This window comes from Manacus vitellinus, unplaced genomic scaffold, assembly GCF_001715985.3.
Source record: "Manacus vitellinus isolate BGI_N305 unplaced genomic scaffold, ASM171598v3 scaffold_42_pilon, whole genome shotgun sequence".
NCBI lineage: Eukaryota > Metazoa > Chordata > Aves > Passeriformes > Pipridae > Manacus > Manacus vitellinus.
The window spans coordinates 1,673,561-1,692,817 of NW_021940553.1; the positions used below are offsets into that span (position 1 = coordinate 1,673,561).

The following is a 19,257-nucleotide window of genomic DNA, read 5'->3' on the forward strand; positions in this document are numbered from 1 at the left end:
TTTAATTTGGAAAATAGGCAGGGTATCTTGGTAAACCGCTCTTGCCTTGGTGGATCAACATTTCTGTTGCCATTATCAAAACCCAGAAAAACTTATGACCTTGTTAAGGATATTTCAAAATATCCTAAGTGGATGATCAGGAGGTTCATGAATCAATAGCTTTTAACCTCAGCTATGTGAATCTCCAGGGAAGAGTGAATCCCTGTACAGGAATTCCAGCTCCTGAATTTTAATTACTCTGGTTCTTCTAGAAAGAAAACCTGAACTAAAGATGCCATTTCTATCTTTAGCTTCCAGGCTTCCTTGCTATACTGTATGAAAACTTTCCTGCCACTAGTAATTGCTTCCTGGTGCAGTATCTCCTTACTCAGTCACCATATGTTTAGATCAGGCGTCATACGCCTCTCATAATTTTTTAGAATCCATATAATTTCCACAGGTCCTTTTGTAACTCTTGCCAGCATCTTGAACCCTCGAAGATGAAATGTCAGAACTGGATGCAGTAGTTCAGAAGAGCTATTACCACACAATGTATAGGAAGGTGTATGGCCATTTCTGCTTGCTTACATTTAAATTTTTTTACCTGACACAGTTTATAGTGACATATTTTGTTCCTACCTACATACACATACTGAAGGTTCATGATCAGTTAGACATCTAATGCATCTACTAGCACTAGAGATGAAGATGGTAAAGGATTTAAACCAGTTATTGCCAGTGACATTGTCATCAGCAGGTGGTAGCCAGGAGGAATGTGAAACATCTCTTTTGATATTTGTTGTCTCTGAGGACGAGACAGTCAAATGTTTTCATCAACCTGCATAAGAGAAAACCACTGCTCTTCCAGTCTCCTCCACTGAGCCCACAGCTTCTTCCCTCTCAGCTCAGTTTTTCAAGCACCATCCTGCTGCGGGCAAGTCAACTCAGGTTATCAAACAGCAGAAACAACACAAGCAGCAATGTGATTTTTTGTGCCACAGCCTTAGTGAAGTTTCAATTAGTTCTGCTTCATTTGCCAATTCTCAGAGCAGAGGGATCTCATTTAACATTGGTACATCCACAGGCATTTTCTTTAGCAAGGTGTGGTGTGAAAGGTCATTATGATTTCCATCAGACTGTTCCTCTTCTCGGTGGTAGTTATGGTTTAGGTAGGGTCTACAAAAAGAGAGTCCAAGTTCTCTGTTCCCATCTACCATGGATTATCCTGTCAATCAACATCTACATCAGCTTCTTTACCTGCCAAATGGGGATCGTGCCTTCCCAAAGAAATCTTGGGAGAACAGGCCATGTGAAGTGATAGGAAGCACTCTTTGAGGGAGAAAAATCACTGCATTGATGTCAAGCCCTTAAACCTTTTGACCAAATCTTGTAGTTTCTGATGTTGCCACACAGAAATATTAACAGAAGCAAAGGCCAGAGGGATTTGGTCATTCACTCACAGCGGCCTCTGGTGAAGTCAGCACCTACTGTATTCTACTCTGGGTGAGTTTTCCAGAGCCTCTATAGCCATGATATGCTCCATGTGGGGAGCCTGAAGTTCCCACGCTGACCTTGCCAGATATGAGTCCCCATGTGCTTTGGGGGGTGTGCTCTGGCCCACTTGCAAGGTTCCTGAATAGGGGAGGTGAATCTAGACTCGAGGCTGGCTGTGGATCTGCCCATACTGATGAGAGCAGGCACTGATAATTGGACAGCACTCTTAATAAGTATTTAGTGGAAGCCTGCAGGGCTTGGTTCATTTATTCTCATTTCTTAGTCACTGGATAATGTATATTTTTGGAAAGATCTTTGTTTTTCCTGCAGGGTAGGTGGAATCCTTCCTGCAATGCTCTGCAGCCTCACGGCAAACAATGTCGAGTACTGGCACTGCATGAGCGAGAAAAATGAATGGGAAGGCAGCTTCTGTGGGGGGAAAGATGTTAAATCTTGTTTAAAAGATGCCTGACCATTACACTCAATTATATTTTAAAACCTTTGTTCAACATATCAGACTAATCAGTGTCTCAACCCAAGCGTCATTTGAAGGCAGGATTGAAGTCTTGGGCTTTTCTATTCATGTAGTGTGATCAAGAAAAGCTTACTTCTGATCAAAGCAGCTGCAGCCCAACTGCAGATGATCAAAGACCTAGGAGTTAGCTGGTGTGCTGAGAAACCAAATGTGTTTCTAACCAGCGAGCTCAGCAGGCTGCTCAGCTGGAAGTGAGGTTGCAATGGGGGACATGAAGGTTAGAAAAGAAGAAAGTCTCAGTCAAAAATGGAAAATTACAGAGTGAATAGCATCTCATTTCCAGGCACTCAGTTCTGAGAGCCATAAAACACCCATCCCCTCTGAGCACTTGCAGCTTGTGTGGTGTTCGTGTTGTGTGGTGTTTCCAGGATTTGATCCTGGAAAAGTGTTGTAGATTTGAAAGATACAATTGAGGTGAGTGCACACAGAGCAGTGAGTGGTGTGTGGTGTCCACTACACACTAGTGCCCTGAGAAAGGACACTCCAGCTGTGCTGTTTGGTGTGATTCATTTGTAGTTGGGCTCTCTACTGCAAAGAACCATGAATTCTTGCATTGGTTTTCCTGTAGACTTGTGACCTTTGAGGGATAAAAGTTATTTATATTTCAGCAGGGGAAGCGAAGCCAGTGAAGAGACAGGACATTCTGGTGGTGACATCAACTCTGTTTTATGGATCATAAAACTTGACTGTCATTTGTGTAAAGCTGAAACACAGACCTTTCCTGTAGCAAAAGGAGTAAGCAGTGTAGTCAGGTTTGTCATTTGTCACTAATCAAGAGCCTAAATCAAAATAAACTGAACTACACCGTTGCTTCTTAGCTGGAGATCAGACCGAGGAGGATGATGGGGAGGACGGTTTCCATTTGGGCTAATTAAGCTTTCTGACAGGCAAATGCATCTTCCTTCACAGGGAACTACATGTTTTAGAGTGGGAGTTAATAGGCAGAAGGAGCTCTCAGAGCCCAGGGAGTGGGTGAGAGTGATGCTTCCTGTGGGAAAGCACGGGGGCCTGGTCTCCAAACACTCCCAGCAGGACCAGACCCTGGCAAGAGGAGGAGTTGGGTTTAAAGGGCATCTCTGGGGGTTGAGGGAACCCATGTTCCTTGTGTTAGAGCCTGGTGTTGTGCAAAAGCTGTATTCCAGGGAAGAACAACATGAAGCACTTCTGTGGGAAGAGGTTGGCTGGTGCTCCAGGGAACTGCCTCTGCTAATTTGCCTCCGTGTCTGTAACAGGAGGAGAATTGCTGTGAAGCAAATGAATAGCATGAACACTCCTGGGAGAAGGAGAGGAATCTTCTTTTTTTTTTTTTTTCTTAGTTTATTGACCAGATACTGCCTTGAAAAATCCTTAATGATGTTGCAGCATCATTAATGATTACAACCTCACTGCTGCAGCATCAGCAGCACTAAGATTAAGAAGGCTTCATTGACTGGCTGCCTGCTTCAGTGTGGTTCAGGGTTTATGAAGGACAGCCCAGATGATTTTTCAGTGGCTTGGGCACACTGGGTTAGTTTCAGTCGAGCTCACCCCGTGGCCAGCAGCATCTTCTCCCCTCTCAGCACAGAATGACAAGGCTGTCAGTGTCCCCTGCCTTTTCCTCAGGAGGGAGGTGTCCCATCTGCAGTGTGTCATCCAGCTTCTTCCATATATCCTCCCTCTGCATTTCCACGAGGTGCCAAAGGGTGAATTCAATACTCCCAGTGGCTCTGCTGGGGAATCTGGAGCTGTGGTGAGAGTTAGAGACTTGCAGGACAGTCCTGTGCTCTCCGAAGCTGTGGGCTGATGGAACACCTCTACTACAAATGCAGTGCTGCCTCATGGATTGATTTCCCTTCAGATCCAGAAGTAGTTTATTTTTTACCCAGCCCTTTCCTCCTTAACCTTCCACCACTTCGGTAACACATCCTTTCCCATCTCTATTTTTGGTTTGTGGATCGCGTAAACAGGCAACGATCAAAGGGAATGGCTGGGACACAGGAAATTTCATCTCCATTTCATAAAACGATGTCTTTGACTCCAGTGCCACAGGCTGAAGCCAGCTTTCCCCTGCTGTGGTGCTCCCACGTGACAGCATGTGCTGCTTGACATCTGAGCTGCCGTTCTCCAACTTAGCAGCAGAGCCAGAAGTGCACAGGGGAGATAAAAATACATGCTAATCTAGATTTTTGCTGTTCTTATCTGTCCTGAGGCACATGCAAGGTACTGAAATCCAGTGTTAGCTGACAGGCAAGGGTGAGACTGATAGACATTGCTATCCCCCCTACATCTTAAGAAGCAGCAGTGGTGTGTAACGTGCTGAGTGCTGTGTGGGGGTGTATCCTGCCTCTAGCTATTGTGTAGAACATGCACATTTAGGGTCCCAGCCTTGTCTGACTCGAAGAACCAAACTAAAGAATTGATAACGCGAAAGACAGTAAAAAAAAAAAAAAAAAAAGGAGCATTTCAGAAGGATGAAAAGATTGCCTGTACTGACAGCCAAAGGGGACTCCTTAAGCCCTGGCAAACTGTGACCAGTACCCAGTCCTATGATGCTGTCTAGAGAGAGACTTTGGTTTAGTTTGGGGAAGTTACCTGGAGTACATGCACACAGGGCTTTGGTCTGGGGCAGGCAGGTGAGCTCTTAATCCAAATTCAGTTGAAGCAGCTTTCAAAATGCACAAGTTTCTCAGCTCCATCTCAACAAGACAAGCACTACAGGAGCTGTGCCAGTGCAGTGGATTTCAGCTGCTCCGTAGTAAATGCTCCATGCCCAGGTGAATGATTGAGCTGGAAGGAGAGCCCAAGCCTTTTGGTGAGAGCCCAGGTGAAGATTCAAGTTAGATCTCCCTTAGGGAGGCTGAGGAAGTCTTTTCACAGAGTTGTCATGGATTATGGAACACTTTAAATACATAATTTCCTCTAAAAAACTCTTTTTTTTTTTTTTTTTGCCTTGAAGACTAGGAAAACACATTTTCAAGGAGTCACATTTTTTAAAGATTGATGAGCTATTGTGTTTTTGTTTTTGTTTTTGTTTTTTTTCTGACAGTAATCAGTTTACTTCTTTATTAGGAATTCATTTTTCTCCTCCTGCTACCTTTTAAATATGGGCTTTCCCTTTTTATTTTCAAGGTTTTTGCCCCTCACTGGATCACAGAATTGGTTGGTTGGCGATTTAGCAAAGCTGAGGTAGTGAAAACCTCAGGGAGAGGTGAAGGAGACACTTCCTAAAGCAGCATTTGACAGGATAGAAATGTTCCCAGTTACCAGCAGATTGCTTTGGGAGGCTCTTGGACTTTTTCCAGTCACACACTATAGTCCCTTTCTCCTTTCTGTGGGTTTTCTTTTTTCCTTGCTTTGTCACATTGATTTCTGGATCAACTTAAAAAGCAAAATTCAGAAGCTGCTTGATTTTAGATGCCTCTGGCCTTTGGAGGCCCTGCTGGAGATGCCTGGACAGTCTCTCTTTTTACAGTTCCCCATGGAGATGTGAGTGCTTAGCACTTCTCCAGAACAGATCAATTTTGGATCCCCGAAAATTCTAATATTAACTGTAAAGGTGAACTACTGAGGAAACTAACAAGGCTTTCCTACTCAAGGATGCAGAACTGAGCACATATGTTTGGGTCAAACACAAATTTTGATGTTATTTTACAATGACACAAAACATTGCATTTCCGATTGTGGCTTAAATAATGCTCTCCCAAGAACATTGTGTTTTTATTTCCTATTGAAAATTCAGAAGATAGTTTGGGATAGTTAGGGACTCACGAATTCCAAGATTTTCAAGGATCCATGAACTTGCTCTAGCCTTGTTCATAATACCTTTTTCTCCTGGTCATCTTCTCTTGTTTCTTAGTTGTCCCCTTAACTGCTGCATGGGAATGTGCAGGCTTTAGGAATTAGGTTTTAATCCAGATGTCTAATGATAAGTGGTGAAACTGATACAAAGCTTGGTTTAAATCCTAAATCTTGTCTGCTCTTTCAATACAGACTCATTGAATTCCCTGGACAGCCCGAGCTTTCTCTTGCCCCTAAACGTTGTGTTTTGTTTCCCCTTCACTCCAGTCCAATGTCTGAGGTAGAAAAATTAACCAAAAAAGTAAAGATTTATGCTTATATTTTAATTAAGAATAACACTGTTGTCTGTACTGTGTCTGAGCATTCAAATCCTTTCCTTCTCAAAATTTTTTTTTTAGAAGAAAATCCCTGCCTCCTTTCCCCTCCAAATGTAGCAAAAGACTAAATCCTAATAAAAGGCTCAATTGCCATGGAATAGTCTCCATAGACAGGATACACCATTAGCACTTTGCTTTCCACCCAAGAACAACACTTATAGTACTGTTTTTTTCATCTCTTAGCACATTCGGGCACCCAAAAGATGGAAACAGTGTTCCATAAGTGATCAGTTCCAGCTGCCGAGTGCTGGCTGCTGGAAAAGGTAGCTGGTCCTTCTTGGTGATCACAGGAACCACAGGACGGATGAACTCCTGTTGGGATGGACAAACTGGACATGGGTGACTGTTCTACAATCAGCAATGACATGTGTGGTCTCCTGTGAAGGAATAACCTGCCCATGAGACAGGCAGTGTAGTCTCAAGTTAGGCAAAAATCATAAATGACAATATTCAGCAAAGCTTTGTTGATGTGCAAGACAAGAATTCCAGTCTAAACCTTATTTATGGTATCTTTCCTTGTTCTTCTTCAGGTATTTTGAGTTTTATGAAGGGCCTTTGGAATACAACTCTACCAAATGCCTGGAATTACGGCAGGACATCATTGAGGTGAAGGTTTTGTCAATGTAAGTATGAACCAAAGCTTGCTTAAAAGGTTACATTTCAGGCAGGATATGAAAAATGATAACTTCTAGTGACGTTATCGAAAGATGCAAGGCTCAGGAGATCCCATCAACAGGGATCTCAGCAGGGATTCCTGAGATTCTCTTACATGTGCAAGCAGCATTTGGATTTGACCTGAGGTCCATTTGAAAAAAATGGAGGCTTTTCCCACACATTGAGACATTTTGATCAGACTCAGTGTTATTGTTTGGAGTCAAATACAGTGTTTATAATACCATATTTCCAGTAATTGAAGAGTAAGAACAGCCAGACTGACTCACAGCAAGTGTCCCTCTAGCTCAAGGGTCTATCACTGACAGTGGCCAGCAGTGAGGGCTAAGAAAGGAAGCAAAAAGATCAGCTCTTCCTGATAATAAATATTATATTATGGGGACTTGTGGAGTGGCAGATGGAGTCCAGACTTCAGTAATCAGAGTGGACAACAGACTTCTCTATTAATTTACTTAGATATTTTCCGAGACCATATGTATTTTTGACCCCCTCAAACTGCAGAGAGCTTCACAACTGCATAAACCTCAGCAGAAAGGAAAATGTTACTCTAGCAACAGTAAAAACCCTATAATTTGTGCTTTGTGGTCCTGAAAGTAGATCAGGAAACAAATTAGTTGAATGAGATATGTCTGTGAAGCCATAGCAATGGAACTGAGGAGGGGGGGAGGGAAATGAGTTTGCCAATGGAACTTATTGGACACAACATTCTGCAGTCAAGGCTTCAGAAAATACAGTTTGTTGCTCCAGGTCTGCACGATTTTGGACGTGTCTCCCTCACTGACTTTGTGCACAGAAAAATGTAGGTTATGTCCTTGCCTTCTGTGTTTGGTACTGGATGAAGGATACACGAGTAACACACTTTGCACTGCTTGCTGACTTGCAGTGCTTAAAAATAAATGGAAGGGGTGAGAATGTCACACCTCTGCCAATGCTCTGCTGAAGATGGGGAGTTTTGAATTGCCTTTTTTTTTTTTTTTTTTTTTTTGCACACTGATCAGAGGGCACAGGGAATTGCTCATTTTTCTTCATCTTATCCAATAGCCCAGGGAAGGTAGTGGGCTCCTGCTCCATCCTTACTTCTACAGTAGATGCCATTTGACACTAAGCTCTCTTACTATGCTGGGCTCTACTGACGTTCTTGCTTCTAATGTGCTACATTTCCAGAGTCAGACCTTATGGTAATGGAAGATTTCCAAGTTAATGTGCTCTGGTGGGCTACAGAAAGTACAATATGACCTAATTCCTTCCTGTAACTTCCACAGCCTGGGAAATCCTAAGTTCTACTCACTCTAAATATATAATTATCTTAAAACTCTTTGCTTTATTCAAGTATTCAAAGCCCTCAAGCCTGAAGAGAACTAATTAAGACTTACCAATCTAGAAGAAATCACAGACTTCCAAATTTCTTAGCAAAATTATGCAGTTGTTCCCTCCCTCTAGATATTTGCAAGGCCTTCTTTATCTCTGTTGTCCAAATACAGAAGGCTATATGTGAGCTTTAATGCAGGAGTGGCTGGAATAGGCGATATCACCAAAAAATATGCCATCTTGTATCAGCCTAGTAGAAATAGGAGTCTCATTTTCTAACGTGACTGCAGGTACATTGATTAAGAGAAGAAGAGGGAGAGTTCCTTATGTAAAGAGCTTTTCATGTCCTCTTACCATCACAGATGCCTATCCCCACGTGTGTGCTCTTGCAGTTCAAAAAATAAGTTTACCTACAGTGCCATGCTGTAGGATCTCATGGATTAAGTTAAACTCTCTGAAACTCAGCCATAGTTGGCCTAATGTATCCTCTTTCCCAATACCCCCTCCTGGGCCCTTCTGAGAGATGAAATTCCCCCCCCCCATCCAAACCCAGTTGCCAGACCCTCACTGGCTTCCCAGCAGATTTTGGTAGAGTAGGTGGTTCTTGGTCAATTTTGCATTTTTTTTATCCTGGAGAAATTGAGAAAGCAAATCAGGGAACAGAAATCGCTCCCAAACATCAGTACCTGTGTACATGTGGCTAAGAGTGGCTATGTCTGAGCAGAAAAACAAATAAAAATGACACATTTTGTACCAGCTAGGCTGACTGGTCAAAAGCCAACAGCATGGTACCCTGCCTGCAGCTGTTTTAGGAAAAGAAGCCCTTCTAATAAACTGAATTTTTATTTTTCTTTTCATTTTATCTTTCAGGGTGAAACAAACTGAATTGTTCGACAGATGGAAGAACCTACAGATGTGCAAATGGGAGATGAATGTCACAGAAGCCAATTTATTCAAGTAAGAATGGTCCACATTAGTGAGACTGAGTAAAACATACTTCAGTTTTAGTTTAACTTCCTGTAGAGAGATCAAATCTTCATATGGATAACAAGAGTAACTATTATAACATTAGCTCTTGGGGTACCATCCTTTTGAATAAATATGGACTTTTTTCCTACTTTTGAAGTGTCAACAGCAAGATAAAAGTATGCTTTTCTGTCATGTGGAAGAGTCTTCAAGGAAAGGCAAGGAATTTGGTAGGGGAAAGACTTACAGGTATGATTCAGGCAGAAGTGAGGATGGTGACAAGCCTTAATGGCTGCACCTAATACATCAACCTAACTCTGTGGTGATCTGGAAGGCTAGAATTATCGATACTGCAAATTTGGCAGACAAAATATTAAAATTGGACTTCTTCTGTGGTGTTTCAGGTATTGTCAGACCTTGTTTATGACGTCCTTTTGTTTTTTTTAATTGGCTTCTCAGCTATTATTCACAGGCTACCTACATATTTTTTTCTGTTTCCCAAGACCTCTCAGTTTTTTTCTGAAGAACTCTGTCTTCCTTCCTGTGAATTTGTCTTTGCTGAAGGTCCCCCATGATCCTCTCAAGATACAGCTTTTGAAACTGATCTTATGAGGGAAATAGTAGAAAGGAAGCCAAAACAATTTTTGAATGCTGTATATTGATATATTCAAGTGCCATATTTGTGTAGGTTTAGACAAAACACGTTATTTCAGAGACTGGTTAAGTCTGTAAGCCACTGGTACAATTCAGAGCTGTTGTTTAGAATAAAGCCACCAGCTCTATCCCAAATTCTTTTGCATGATTCCAGGAAATAGCTGTCAGGAGTTAATGAGAGAATGTGAGAATGCATGTGCTGAGTTAGTCACTGACATCTTTAAAAATAACGTTGTTAGTCCCAGGCACACAGGAGGTTTTCCAATGTGATCTGCACCCATAAAATTTTTACAGATATTTTACTATATTTTTTTCTGGAAATTACTTGGTGTGGGCAATTATCAGAGCCTGTTTTGAAGAGAGGAGCCATTCAAGATTACAGCTCATTATCTTAAAGACAGCTTGGAGTAAGAGCAGTAATGATTGTTCCCAGAGTGCAAGGAGCACACTGAGGTGTGAAGAGGAATGGGACCAGTGCAGTGGTGGGAGCAATGGCAAGGGACTATATAGAGACCATCAGGACAGGGGGAGCATCAGTCTGTCTGAGGCCACCAACACCAGCATGTTAAACAAAGAACTCCTCTCCTCCCTGTGCACGGAGAGAAAAAAGAGAATCGATTTTGAGAAGAGAAAAAGAGGGGAGATTGATGCATCGCTGCGTCAGAAACCCCCACTGGCACCTGGATGTAACCTAGCCCTTGTGAGCTGGTTCCAGGAACACCAATCATGGTAGTCATGAGAACAAAACAAAACAAAGAAAGTGTTCAAAGTCTGTTTCATTTCTGTGCAATGAGACAGAGACTTCAGTGTGTGAGTGTGTGGGGGAACTGCAGCCTCTCCAATCCAGACCAAAGTCTCTGAGTTTGGAGGTTGGCTAGTAGGAGGCTGAAAGGTATAACAGCTCTGAGCTGTGGGATTTTGAACTTTGCCAGTTCTGGACCATCTGGTGAGATGGGAAGAATCCAACAGAAGTTAAATGGTAGCTACTTAAGCAGCAGGGAGAGAGGAAGCACAAAAATCACACTAGTGTTTATATCTGAAGACTAGGGAAAGCAATTTCATTGAGTCTCTTCCTCCATCAGATATCAGACATTTGCATTAAGGAATGTGACTCTGGAAAACCAATTGGTCATCATGGAAAAACATCTCTTTCCAGTCCTTAATGCAGAACCAATAAAGAGTTTTTTTCACATCCCAAATATCACAACTTAATTTCAATACTCGCTTGTAATTATTTAGTAATTTTGCTGTTAGAGATTATTCACTGACTTATACAGTCTCATTTGCTGCCTTGATCTATCATCATATTGTGTCATTCCACATGAGTCAAGTACATAATAGTAATTGGACATCACTGAAATGTTTGCATAATTCTGTGTTTGCTTTCTGGTGCTTGTAACAGAGCCCGTAAAGAAGACTGGGTTATTTTTTCAGCTCATAATGAGGCCACACACCCTAGAGGCAAGGTATTTAATCTAGGTTATTTGAGAGCCATTTGGCTTTGTCTTCATGTTTGTGCATTTGCCATGACGTGTATTTTTCATTAAAAGCACAAAATGCATTGGCTGGGAAATAAACTGTCTCTGGAATAAGAGGGACCTGAAGTCAGGGCTTTCAGTTCCACCAGTAACAGAAGAAAAGCATTCAGGGAAAGATGGGAGTTAAGAAATGGAACCCTATTTGGAAAGCTGCTTTTCCTATTTGTTTCATAAGAAACGTGGTAAAGGGCTCAGAGCTGAATGTTTTTTCTCTCATGTCATAATTCCCATTTTTGGGATTTCATGTGGTTCTTGTTTGCATCAGAATACCTGTGATTTTGTCCCAGAGATACAGAAAATTTTGGCCATTTGTCTGAGGTTTTGGAGTCACAGCCATGACCAGTTTGCCTGGCACCCACCCACCTGTCAGAGCCACATCATCTTCCTGGTGCACATATGCTGGACCAAAGACAAAACTAAGACCTTTAAAAGCTTTTTTTGCACTCAAAGTTTGCTGTGCCTCACAGTAGCCTGGTAAGTGGGACAGTGCCTTTAGGTATTTCTGTGTTTAAGCACCTGCCCTTCCAAACATCCACATCCCCAGATGAACTCTTTAGCCCCTGCATTTCCTGCCCAGTGATGAGAATATAATTTGCAAAGTGTGGAAGATCTCTAAAGCAGAAAGGCCTAATTCTTTAAGGTGGTGTCCCCAGGATACTGGGGGCAGAAGCTCAGCTTTAGATACTGGAGCAGGGCAGAATTTCCACATGTATTTCCCACAGCTTAGGAAAGACAGATGCACGTCTCATTTATTCTCTTTTTTCCCCCCCCATAATTTTCTCAATCAAGGAAAATTTCACCAAATCCAATATTTGCTGAAGGAAAATCCAGCAAAGCACATCTTACCCCTCCTACAGCTAAAAGGTTTCTTTTTGCTGAAAAATCCCTTTTTAGGAGTAACAGCAATTGCAAATCCTCTATCATGCCTTCAGCTCCTTAATCTTATTTCTCTCTTTTTCATTTCACAGGTCTACTCTGTCGAGGTGTTGCAATGCCCCTGCCTTTCTGTTCACCACCCAGAAAAACACTCCCCTGGGAACTAAACTGAAATATGAAGTGGACACTAGTGGAATCTTCCATATCAACCAAGAAATCTTCAAAATGTTTCCAAAGGTGCCTCTGCCTATTTGCAGAATCAACTTCACTATACTTGCTGCATTAGACACTATCCTGTAGCCAAGCATTTAGCAGTTGACTGACATTTCTACAAAATTCATTGCTTATACTTTGAAAATGTTTCTTTCTCATACAATATTTTAGCCAACCATCCTATTTTTTTAGTGGTCATCTGCAATATATACAATTTCCTGCAGAGTGTTGCTGACGTAGGAGCAAAGTAGCTAATGAAGTGACTTAAGAAAGCTGAATAAAGAGACACTCACTGGTCAGAACTTTTCAGAGTACAATTTTCATGTATAATAAATCCACCATTTGGGGCAGACCCACATTTCTTGATTATTTTATAATTCATATTCAAAAGGATTGACTATTTTTAAACCTATTTTCATCTGCAGATTATCCGTGAACAGGCTGCACAATTTTTAAATATATTGTTTAAAAATACAAATAATAAATTATAAATTATAAAATGTAAAAGGATTAGACAAAACATTTTTAGCAAGTAATCCTTGACCTCAGGGCCATTCAAGGTTATATGCCCACTGCACATAGTGACTGATGCACAGGAATGGGCTTATGTGGCTGCTGATTTATCATGGGCACACCTCATCAATTTACAGTGGGGTATTTGGAGGGGATAAATGAAATCAGACAAACATTCAGGTTAAGTACTTAGGTTTGTGCCATTGAACTTGCCCTTCAGGGTCTAACCACTTTTAATCCAGTTGCCTTCTGAGCACTGCTAAGAGGTAGGGTAGTGCCGTTACCTAAATGTGCACACGGGGGACTGGGGCTGAAGCAGAGGAAAGGCTTGGATCCAGAAAAGCACTTTGGCATCTGGAGACATGCAAAAAACAGGCACATCTAAGTCCAGGAGTATTATCCGCAAAACCCTGCCTGATTATGCAGCTGATTGCATGAAAGACTAAACACCTACACTTTTGCTAGGAGTGTGCTATAGCTGCTGTTGTGTTTATCCAGGTAGGATTGAGGATGCTTTGAAGGCTTTATTAGGTACCAAAATGCCTTTGGGATTCGCAGGGCAGCACCTGTGTGGCCAAAGCCACCCCACTGCATTAGAGCAGGGCTGCAGCGTGGCAAATATAGATGATAAAGGGCTGAAAACACAGAAGCAACACTGGGAAGGCAGGAGCCTTGTGCTGAGCACAGACACCTGGCTTCTGACTTCTCTTTCAGAGCTGCCGAGGCATTTTGTGTTAAGAGATTGCTGCACAAAGTGCAGACAGCTCTATATTTCCTCTCTGCCAGACAGCTGGTGCTTTTCTCAGGCAGGTGTAATTGCATGCCCTTTTGCCTCATGGCTTATGAATGCCGTGGAAAGATCCTGGGAATAATCACCTAGAAATGTCAAGCCACCACTGCATCCCTCTGTAGTTCGCAGTAATGAAATTATTGATAAAATATGTATGTACCAAAACGAGCACTCTCATGCTTATATAAGCACATCTCTACATATTCATAAGGTGTAGCGAGGCGAGGCTCTGCATCACAGGCCTCTCACCCTAACAGCCCAGTTTGTTCCCAGGATGTGATTTTTCACTCTCTCTGGCTCCAGCAGCAGCTGCATGTCTGTGTGTGAGGGCAGAATTTTGCCCAAAGATTACAGAAAGACGAGGGATGCTCCTACAACAAGTCCAAAGAAGTGTCTGACCAAAGGCTCTAGTGCTGGTAATACAAATGTTAATTCATAACCATTAATACTATTAGTACAATTTGGGTTAGTAAGCACTAAAATTTGGGCTGTTTTCTGACAAATGGCTGTAGTGTGCTGTCAGACTTCTTGTGTTTTCCTGGCTGCTCTGGAACTCTGTGTGCAGACTTCTCAGAAGCAGGACATAGAGCCCGAGGAGCGAGAAGTTTGCAGGCAGCTCAGAAAACAATGCCTGGGGTTCACTAATTCATGGTTCATGCCCTCGTGTGGAAACCAAAAAGGGAAAGCAAGTGCCTAAAAGTACTCCTTCTATTATTCAATTTAGGAAGAAAGCAAGCTATTGTTTCTTTCTTTTTGTTTTTTTTTTTTTCTTTTTTTCATCCGGGTTAGTGGCCCATGATGTCTTGAATCACACAGCAAACAATCCCATCCTTTCACGTACAGCATAGGAATATTGCACCCCAGAACCAGTGTCAGCATCCCATGATCAATGCACCTGCAGCAAGGTGCACCAAAAAAAAAAAGGAAAAAGCAGAAAAGAGGCTTGTTGCCTCCGTGGTTTTTGGCTTTTTAACTGTTTCCTTGCTGTGCTGTTGCAGGACATGCCGTACCACCGCTCCCAGTTTAAGAGGTGTGCAGTGGTTGGGAATGGAGGAATTCTGAAGAACAGCAGATGTGGCCGGGAGATTGACAGTGCAGACTTCGTGTTCCGGTAACCACCACTGCTCCATTTTTCTTTTTTTTTTCTTTTCTTGCCTGTTCTAATGACAAATAAAGCAATCCAAAGCTATTCTTTCTCACTTGGAAACAGGGGATTTGCTGAATTGGCTGTATCAAGCCTGCTTCTGGCACAAAAGGCCATGTTTCAAAAAAAAAAAAACCCAACGAAACAGCTCACCATATTTATTTAAAAATTATGCTTTAGGGAATTATTTCTCCCTAAATACATGGAGTTAATAATTGACTTGTTGACAAAGTTTGATGTCCTCTTTCAGGATGGCCCCTGTCACTCAGGCCATGGATTTATCTTTCCATGGACATTAGCCTATGAGCAGTGTCCTGTGAACCTGGCCATGGTTTACTGGGGCAGATCTGAAACAGAGGCACAGCCTCTATTGCTTGGCCAGATGTTAATAGCTAGCAGCTCATGTGCCTCAGAACTGTGTTTCTGAACTGGTGCAGAGCTCAGGTGCTGGATAACAGGGGTTATCAATAACAGTAATCAATAATCAATCCAGGGTGTGCAGACACACTGGAATAACTTTGACAGTTGAGCGTCTTCCTGCTGTGTGCCCCTCTGTATGTGGAGTTATCCAGGTTTTGCATGAACTGGGATGTCCCTCAACTGCTGGTCCTGGGTAACGGAGCCTAGCAGCAATTTTATAATCCTTAATATATATGAGAAAGATTTTTTTATTATTATTATTCATATGCATGACTAATCCCTTTCTAAATCCTGTTAAGCTCTTTGGCTGGGTCATGGCATATGACCGCTAGCTCAAAGATTCACGACCTGTTCTGGAGAGAAGAACAATCTCTTTATTTCTGTTGGCCTATTTTCTGATCTTGGGTGTGTTGTTGTCAGTTTGGAATAACTGTGAACAAAACAATTCATTTCTCTGACTTCCTACCACCAAAAATTAGGTCAGGTTTTGGCTCATTGCAGTCTTAATTTAATTTGACATCACATTAGTTACAAAATTTTGCAGGTCCTACTTTCAGTATTCATTGTTTTCAGACCCTTGCATTTGCCTCATTCCAACTTTATAGAAAATTATGGTCTTAGTTTTTGATGAAAAAAAAAGAGTCTGTGGAACAGTTCAAGTTTCACATAATTTACTTCTTAAAAGCCTCGTGTACCCTATACACTTCAAATAGTTATTGTAGATGTTGTGTTGGATCACAGCTATCAGTATATCAGAAAGGAGCAGTGCATGTTACACATGGAGATGACAAGTTTTTAAGCTGAAGCAGAAAAGTGGACATCAAAAAAATCTCATAATTTACATTTAAGGACTTCTAATGAAAGTCCCTTTTTTACCACTGTTACTCTTCCTTGAAAGGTACTGAAACTGATAAAAAAAAAGAGCAGATGATTACAGAACTTAGAAATTGAGTTGTATTTGTTAATAGTAATTAATTAAGTAGAGGTCTAGGTAGAACTGAAATATGAATAAATACATCACTATTAGTGCAAAAGAAACCCCTGGTTCACTATCTATCTTCAAAATATGTGGATTATGCACAAAGATGTGACAGTGTTTTAAAACTCAAGATCTGCTGACTTCAGTTTTAAAGTAAAGGGTTGGGTCTGAACACACCTGCTTTCCAGGCATCAGTCCACCAAACTATCAGGAATCATCATCTTGATCACCAGTGAAATAATTCTTTGAAATATTTCACAAGGAGCATGACTAACACTCAGCAACACCTTCAGGACACCTGGGGGAATCTTTTCTTGTCAGGAAGCTTGTGGCCAGCAGGGTGCAACCCAGATTGTTCTATGAAATGAATTTTGAAAGCAGTTAACTGTAGTACAGTAGAATATATACAATATGCACAAGAATTGCAGTTACTAGTAGTTATTGTCTATCTCCATCTACTGGCCAGAGCAGAGCGCTGTGAGGAAACACTGGGTGCATTTAGAGATGCTGTCTTTGTTGGGGTGAATTTTTGGAGTGTTATCAAAAAAAAATACAGTTTATGCAGACTTTATAGTTTTTATAAGGAATTACCACTTCCAAAAAAATCAGTCATTCTTAGTCCTGGTGGGAATTTACTGTTTAAAAGTATTGAAGCTGATTATTTGAAAACCCTTTTTCAAATGGTCACAGTGCCCAGTGCTAGGTGGAACTGAGGATGCTGGAGGACTTCAGAAGAATGTTGCATGACCTAGCAGAGAAAAGTGCTGGAAATAACACTACCTCTGAGAAAGATAGCTAAAAAAAATTCTTTGACCTGATAAAGAGGGACTCTCTGGAAGGCAGATGTGAACCTCTTGAGTCTCAGAAGGATTTTGAAGGATTTTTGTGCTTGCCCTCTCCCTTTGACTGAGAAATCATCCTGACAGCTGAACTGTGGTAATGTGAAAACACTAAGGATCTCTTACCCTAAATACCTTCGCAATTTTCTCCTGTTCAGCCACAATCTTCAGAAATATGGAGAACTTTGTGAATCAAGCACTATTTTTGAGATGTAGGGATCTTTACCATGATGGCTTTTATTGAGGCCTGTAGCTCACTTCAAAAAGTTTTCAAAATGTCAGTCCCTTACACTAGGTTAAACTGGGTGTAAAACTACTTGTCAGGCCACATGTTTTGTCTCTGAGGCTTTTTTTTCAGCTGTGTTTCCTGTGGAAGTCAAGCCTGTATGATAGTTCATGTGTGTGTGTTTCAGTAACTTCAGCATCTCTTGAGGGATGCTCTAAATTTTGTGAGATGATGTATCTGGGACAAGGCCAAGGTGAAAGGAAGCTGGGCAAAATCAAGGTTTGCAAATCTTCACAAGTTTGCTCCTAATAGGTTTGATGTCCCGTGGTGAACCTGTACAGTCAGAATTCCTGCTATTGCACTTCGCTGGGAGATGCTTATAAATGCAAAAGGAAGTGATGCTGATACTTTTGGGTTAATTAGGACTGGATTGATTTGTCTCTTGTGGAACATTTCCCCTAAATCCTCTTAGGTATAAACCAAAGCATGTTAAAAGCGATGTTATAGATATAGTTTATTAATTATTGAAAACAGCTATTGCTGAGCAAGCCTTTGATTTTACTGGCTGATTGGCCTTGGGGCTTCAACCCATTTCTCATCCTAAAATGCTAGAGTAAATAGGTAAACTGCTATTAAGGAAGCAAAATGAGCATTGGCACATCTGCAAAAAGGGATCATCTTTCACAGGCTGGCGGAAGAGGTCTTCATACAGCCCTCAAGAACTTGTTACTTTACTGCACAGTTTGGGTATCAACAGGTTCTGATGCAATTTTAAATTCTCAATCTGCTTCTAGATCTGCTGCTTGGCAGAAATGCTGAAATCAATTCTATTTTCTAGTCCTGAAAAGGTTCAAGGAATTTTTTTAACTGTCTTACTGATTTCTTTCCTTTATAGATGCAATTTGCCTCCTATATCTGAAAAATACTTCATGGATGTTGGGGTAAAGACGGATGTCGTGACTGTCAATCCCAGTATAATCACTGAGAGGTTGTTTCTGCTTTTTTTATTTTCATCTCTTTTAACTGTTATGGAGAATTTTTTCCCCAAATATTACTTTAAACTGATGCTATGAATCATACATTAAATTCTGCATGTAATTTATTCAGTATATGGAATAAGTAACAACTTGTAGAAACGTGTTAAACACTTAAACCTGCACTTTGATGATAGAAAAGGAAAGGTCATGAGCTAAAATTAAAACAACAGAGGCATCCTTTCCCTGGAAGTCTTATGCCATGTTTGCAAGCCCCAGGCAAACATCTTAGAAACATTCAGGGTGGAAGCAACTAGATTATAGAATCTTAAATTAAATTTAGCAACTTAAATTATAGAATCAGAGTTGTTAAGGCTGGAAAAGACTTTAAAGATCATCAAGTAAATAAAGAAACAGACACTGTCATACATTTTAAAGAAATGACAGTTAAACTTTGTGGCCAGGATTGGCTGGGTGATTTCAATTTAAAATTTGTTAATAACCTATTGCCACCTTGCTGACAGGTTTGGGGCCATGGGGCTAATCACGGCTTTCCTTTCTTATGGGGGAATGTGTTTCTTTTCTCAAACAACAAAAAAACAGTTGTTTGATGTTGGATTTCTTTTAAATGTTAAAGTTAGACATTTTAGACATTTGCTAGCTTTGGTGTTTGCTAGCTTTGGTGTTTCTATACAGCTCTGCACTGCATAGTGCACCATCCAGCTGCTCCACACCTTGGAAGAATGACATATGTCTAACAATAAAATGAGAAGTGAGACATGATCAGAAATGTCTACAAGGTTTTCCCGCTGTTTAACGAATTTATAGCCAAAAGAGAGCACAGGATGAATTTTTTCATCCCCTGAATTTTTGCCCTAAGTTTCACGCTGATGCCGCAGCTACAGATCTAAACAAATTCCCCCTGGCAACCGAAACACCACTTCGATTACCTCTGCATCAGAAATACCGTGGCGAAAGCCCAC

The 19,257-nt window shown here is 41.3% G+C and overlaps 1 protein-coding gene across 1 annotated transcript in view; it reads left to right on the plus strand.

Annotated features, from left to right (window-relative positions):
• Positions 1 to 19,257, plus strand: part of ST8SIA5 (ST8 alpha-N-acetyl-neuraminide alpha-2,8-sialyltransferase 5) — a 66,412-nt gene that overhangs the window by 41,451 nt on the left and 5,704 nt on the right. Inside the window, exons 4-8 of the mRNA XM_008928625.2 lie at positions 6,693 to 6,785; positions 9,013 to 9,099; positions 12,269 to 12,413; positions 14,691 to 14,803; positions 18,196 to 18,288. Coding sequence (XP_008926873.2) covers positions 6,693 to 6,785; positions 9,013 to 9,099; positions 12,269 to 12,413; positions 14,691 to 14,803; positions 18,196 to 18,288 — 531 coding nt within the window. The remainder of the gene's footprint in view (positions 1 to 6,692; positions 6,786 to 9,012; positions 9,100 to 12,268; positions 12,414 to 14,690; positions 14,804 to 18,195; positions 18,289 to 19,257) is intronic.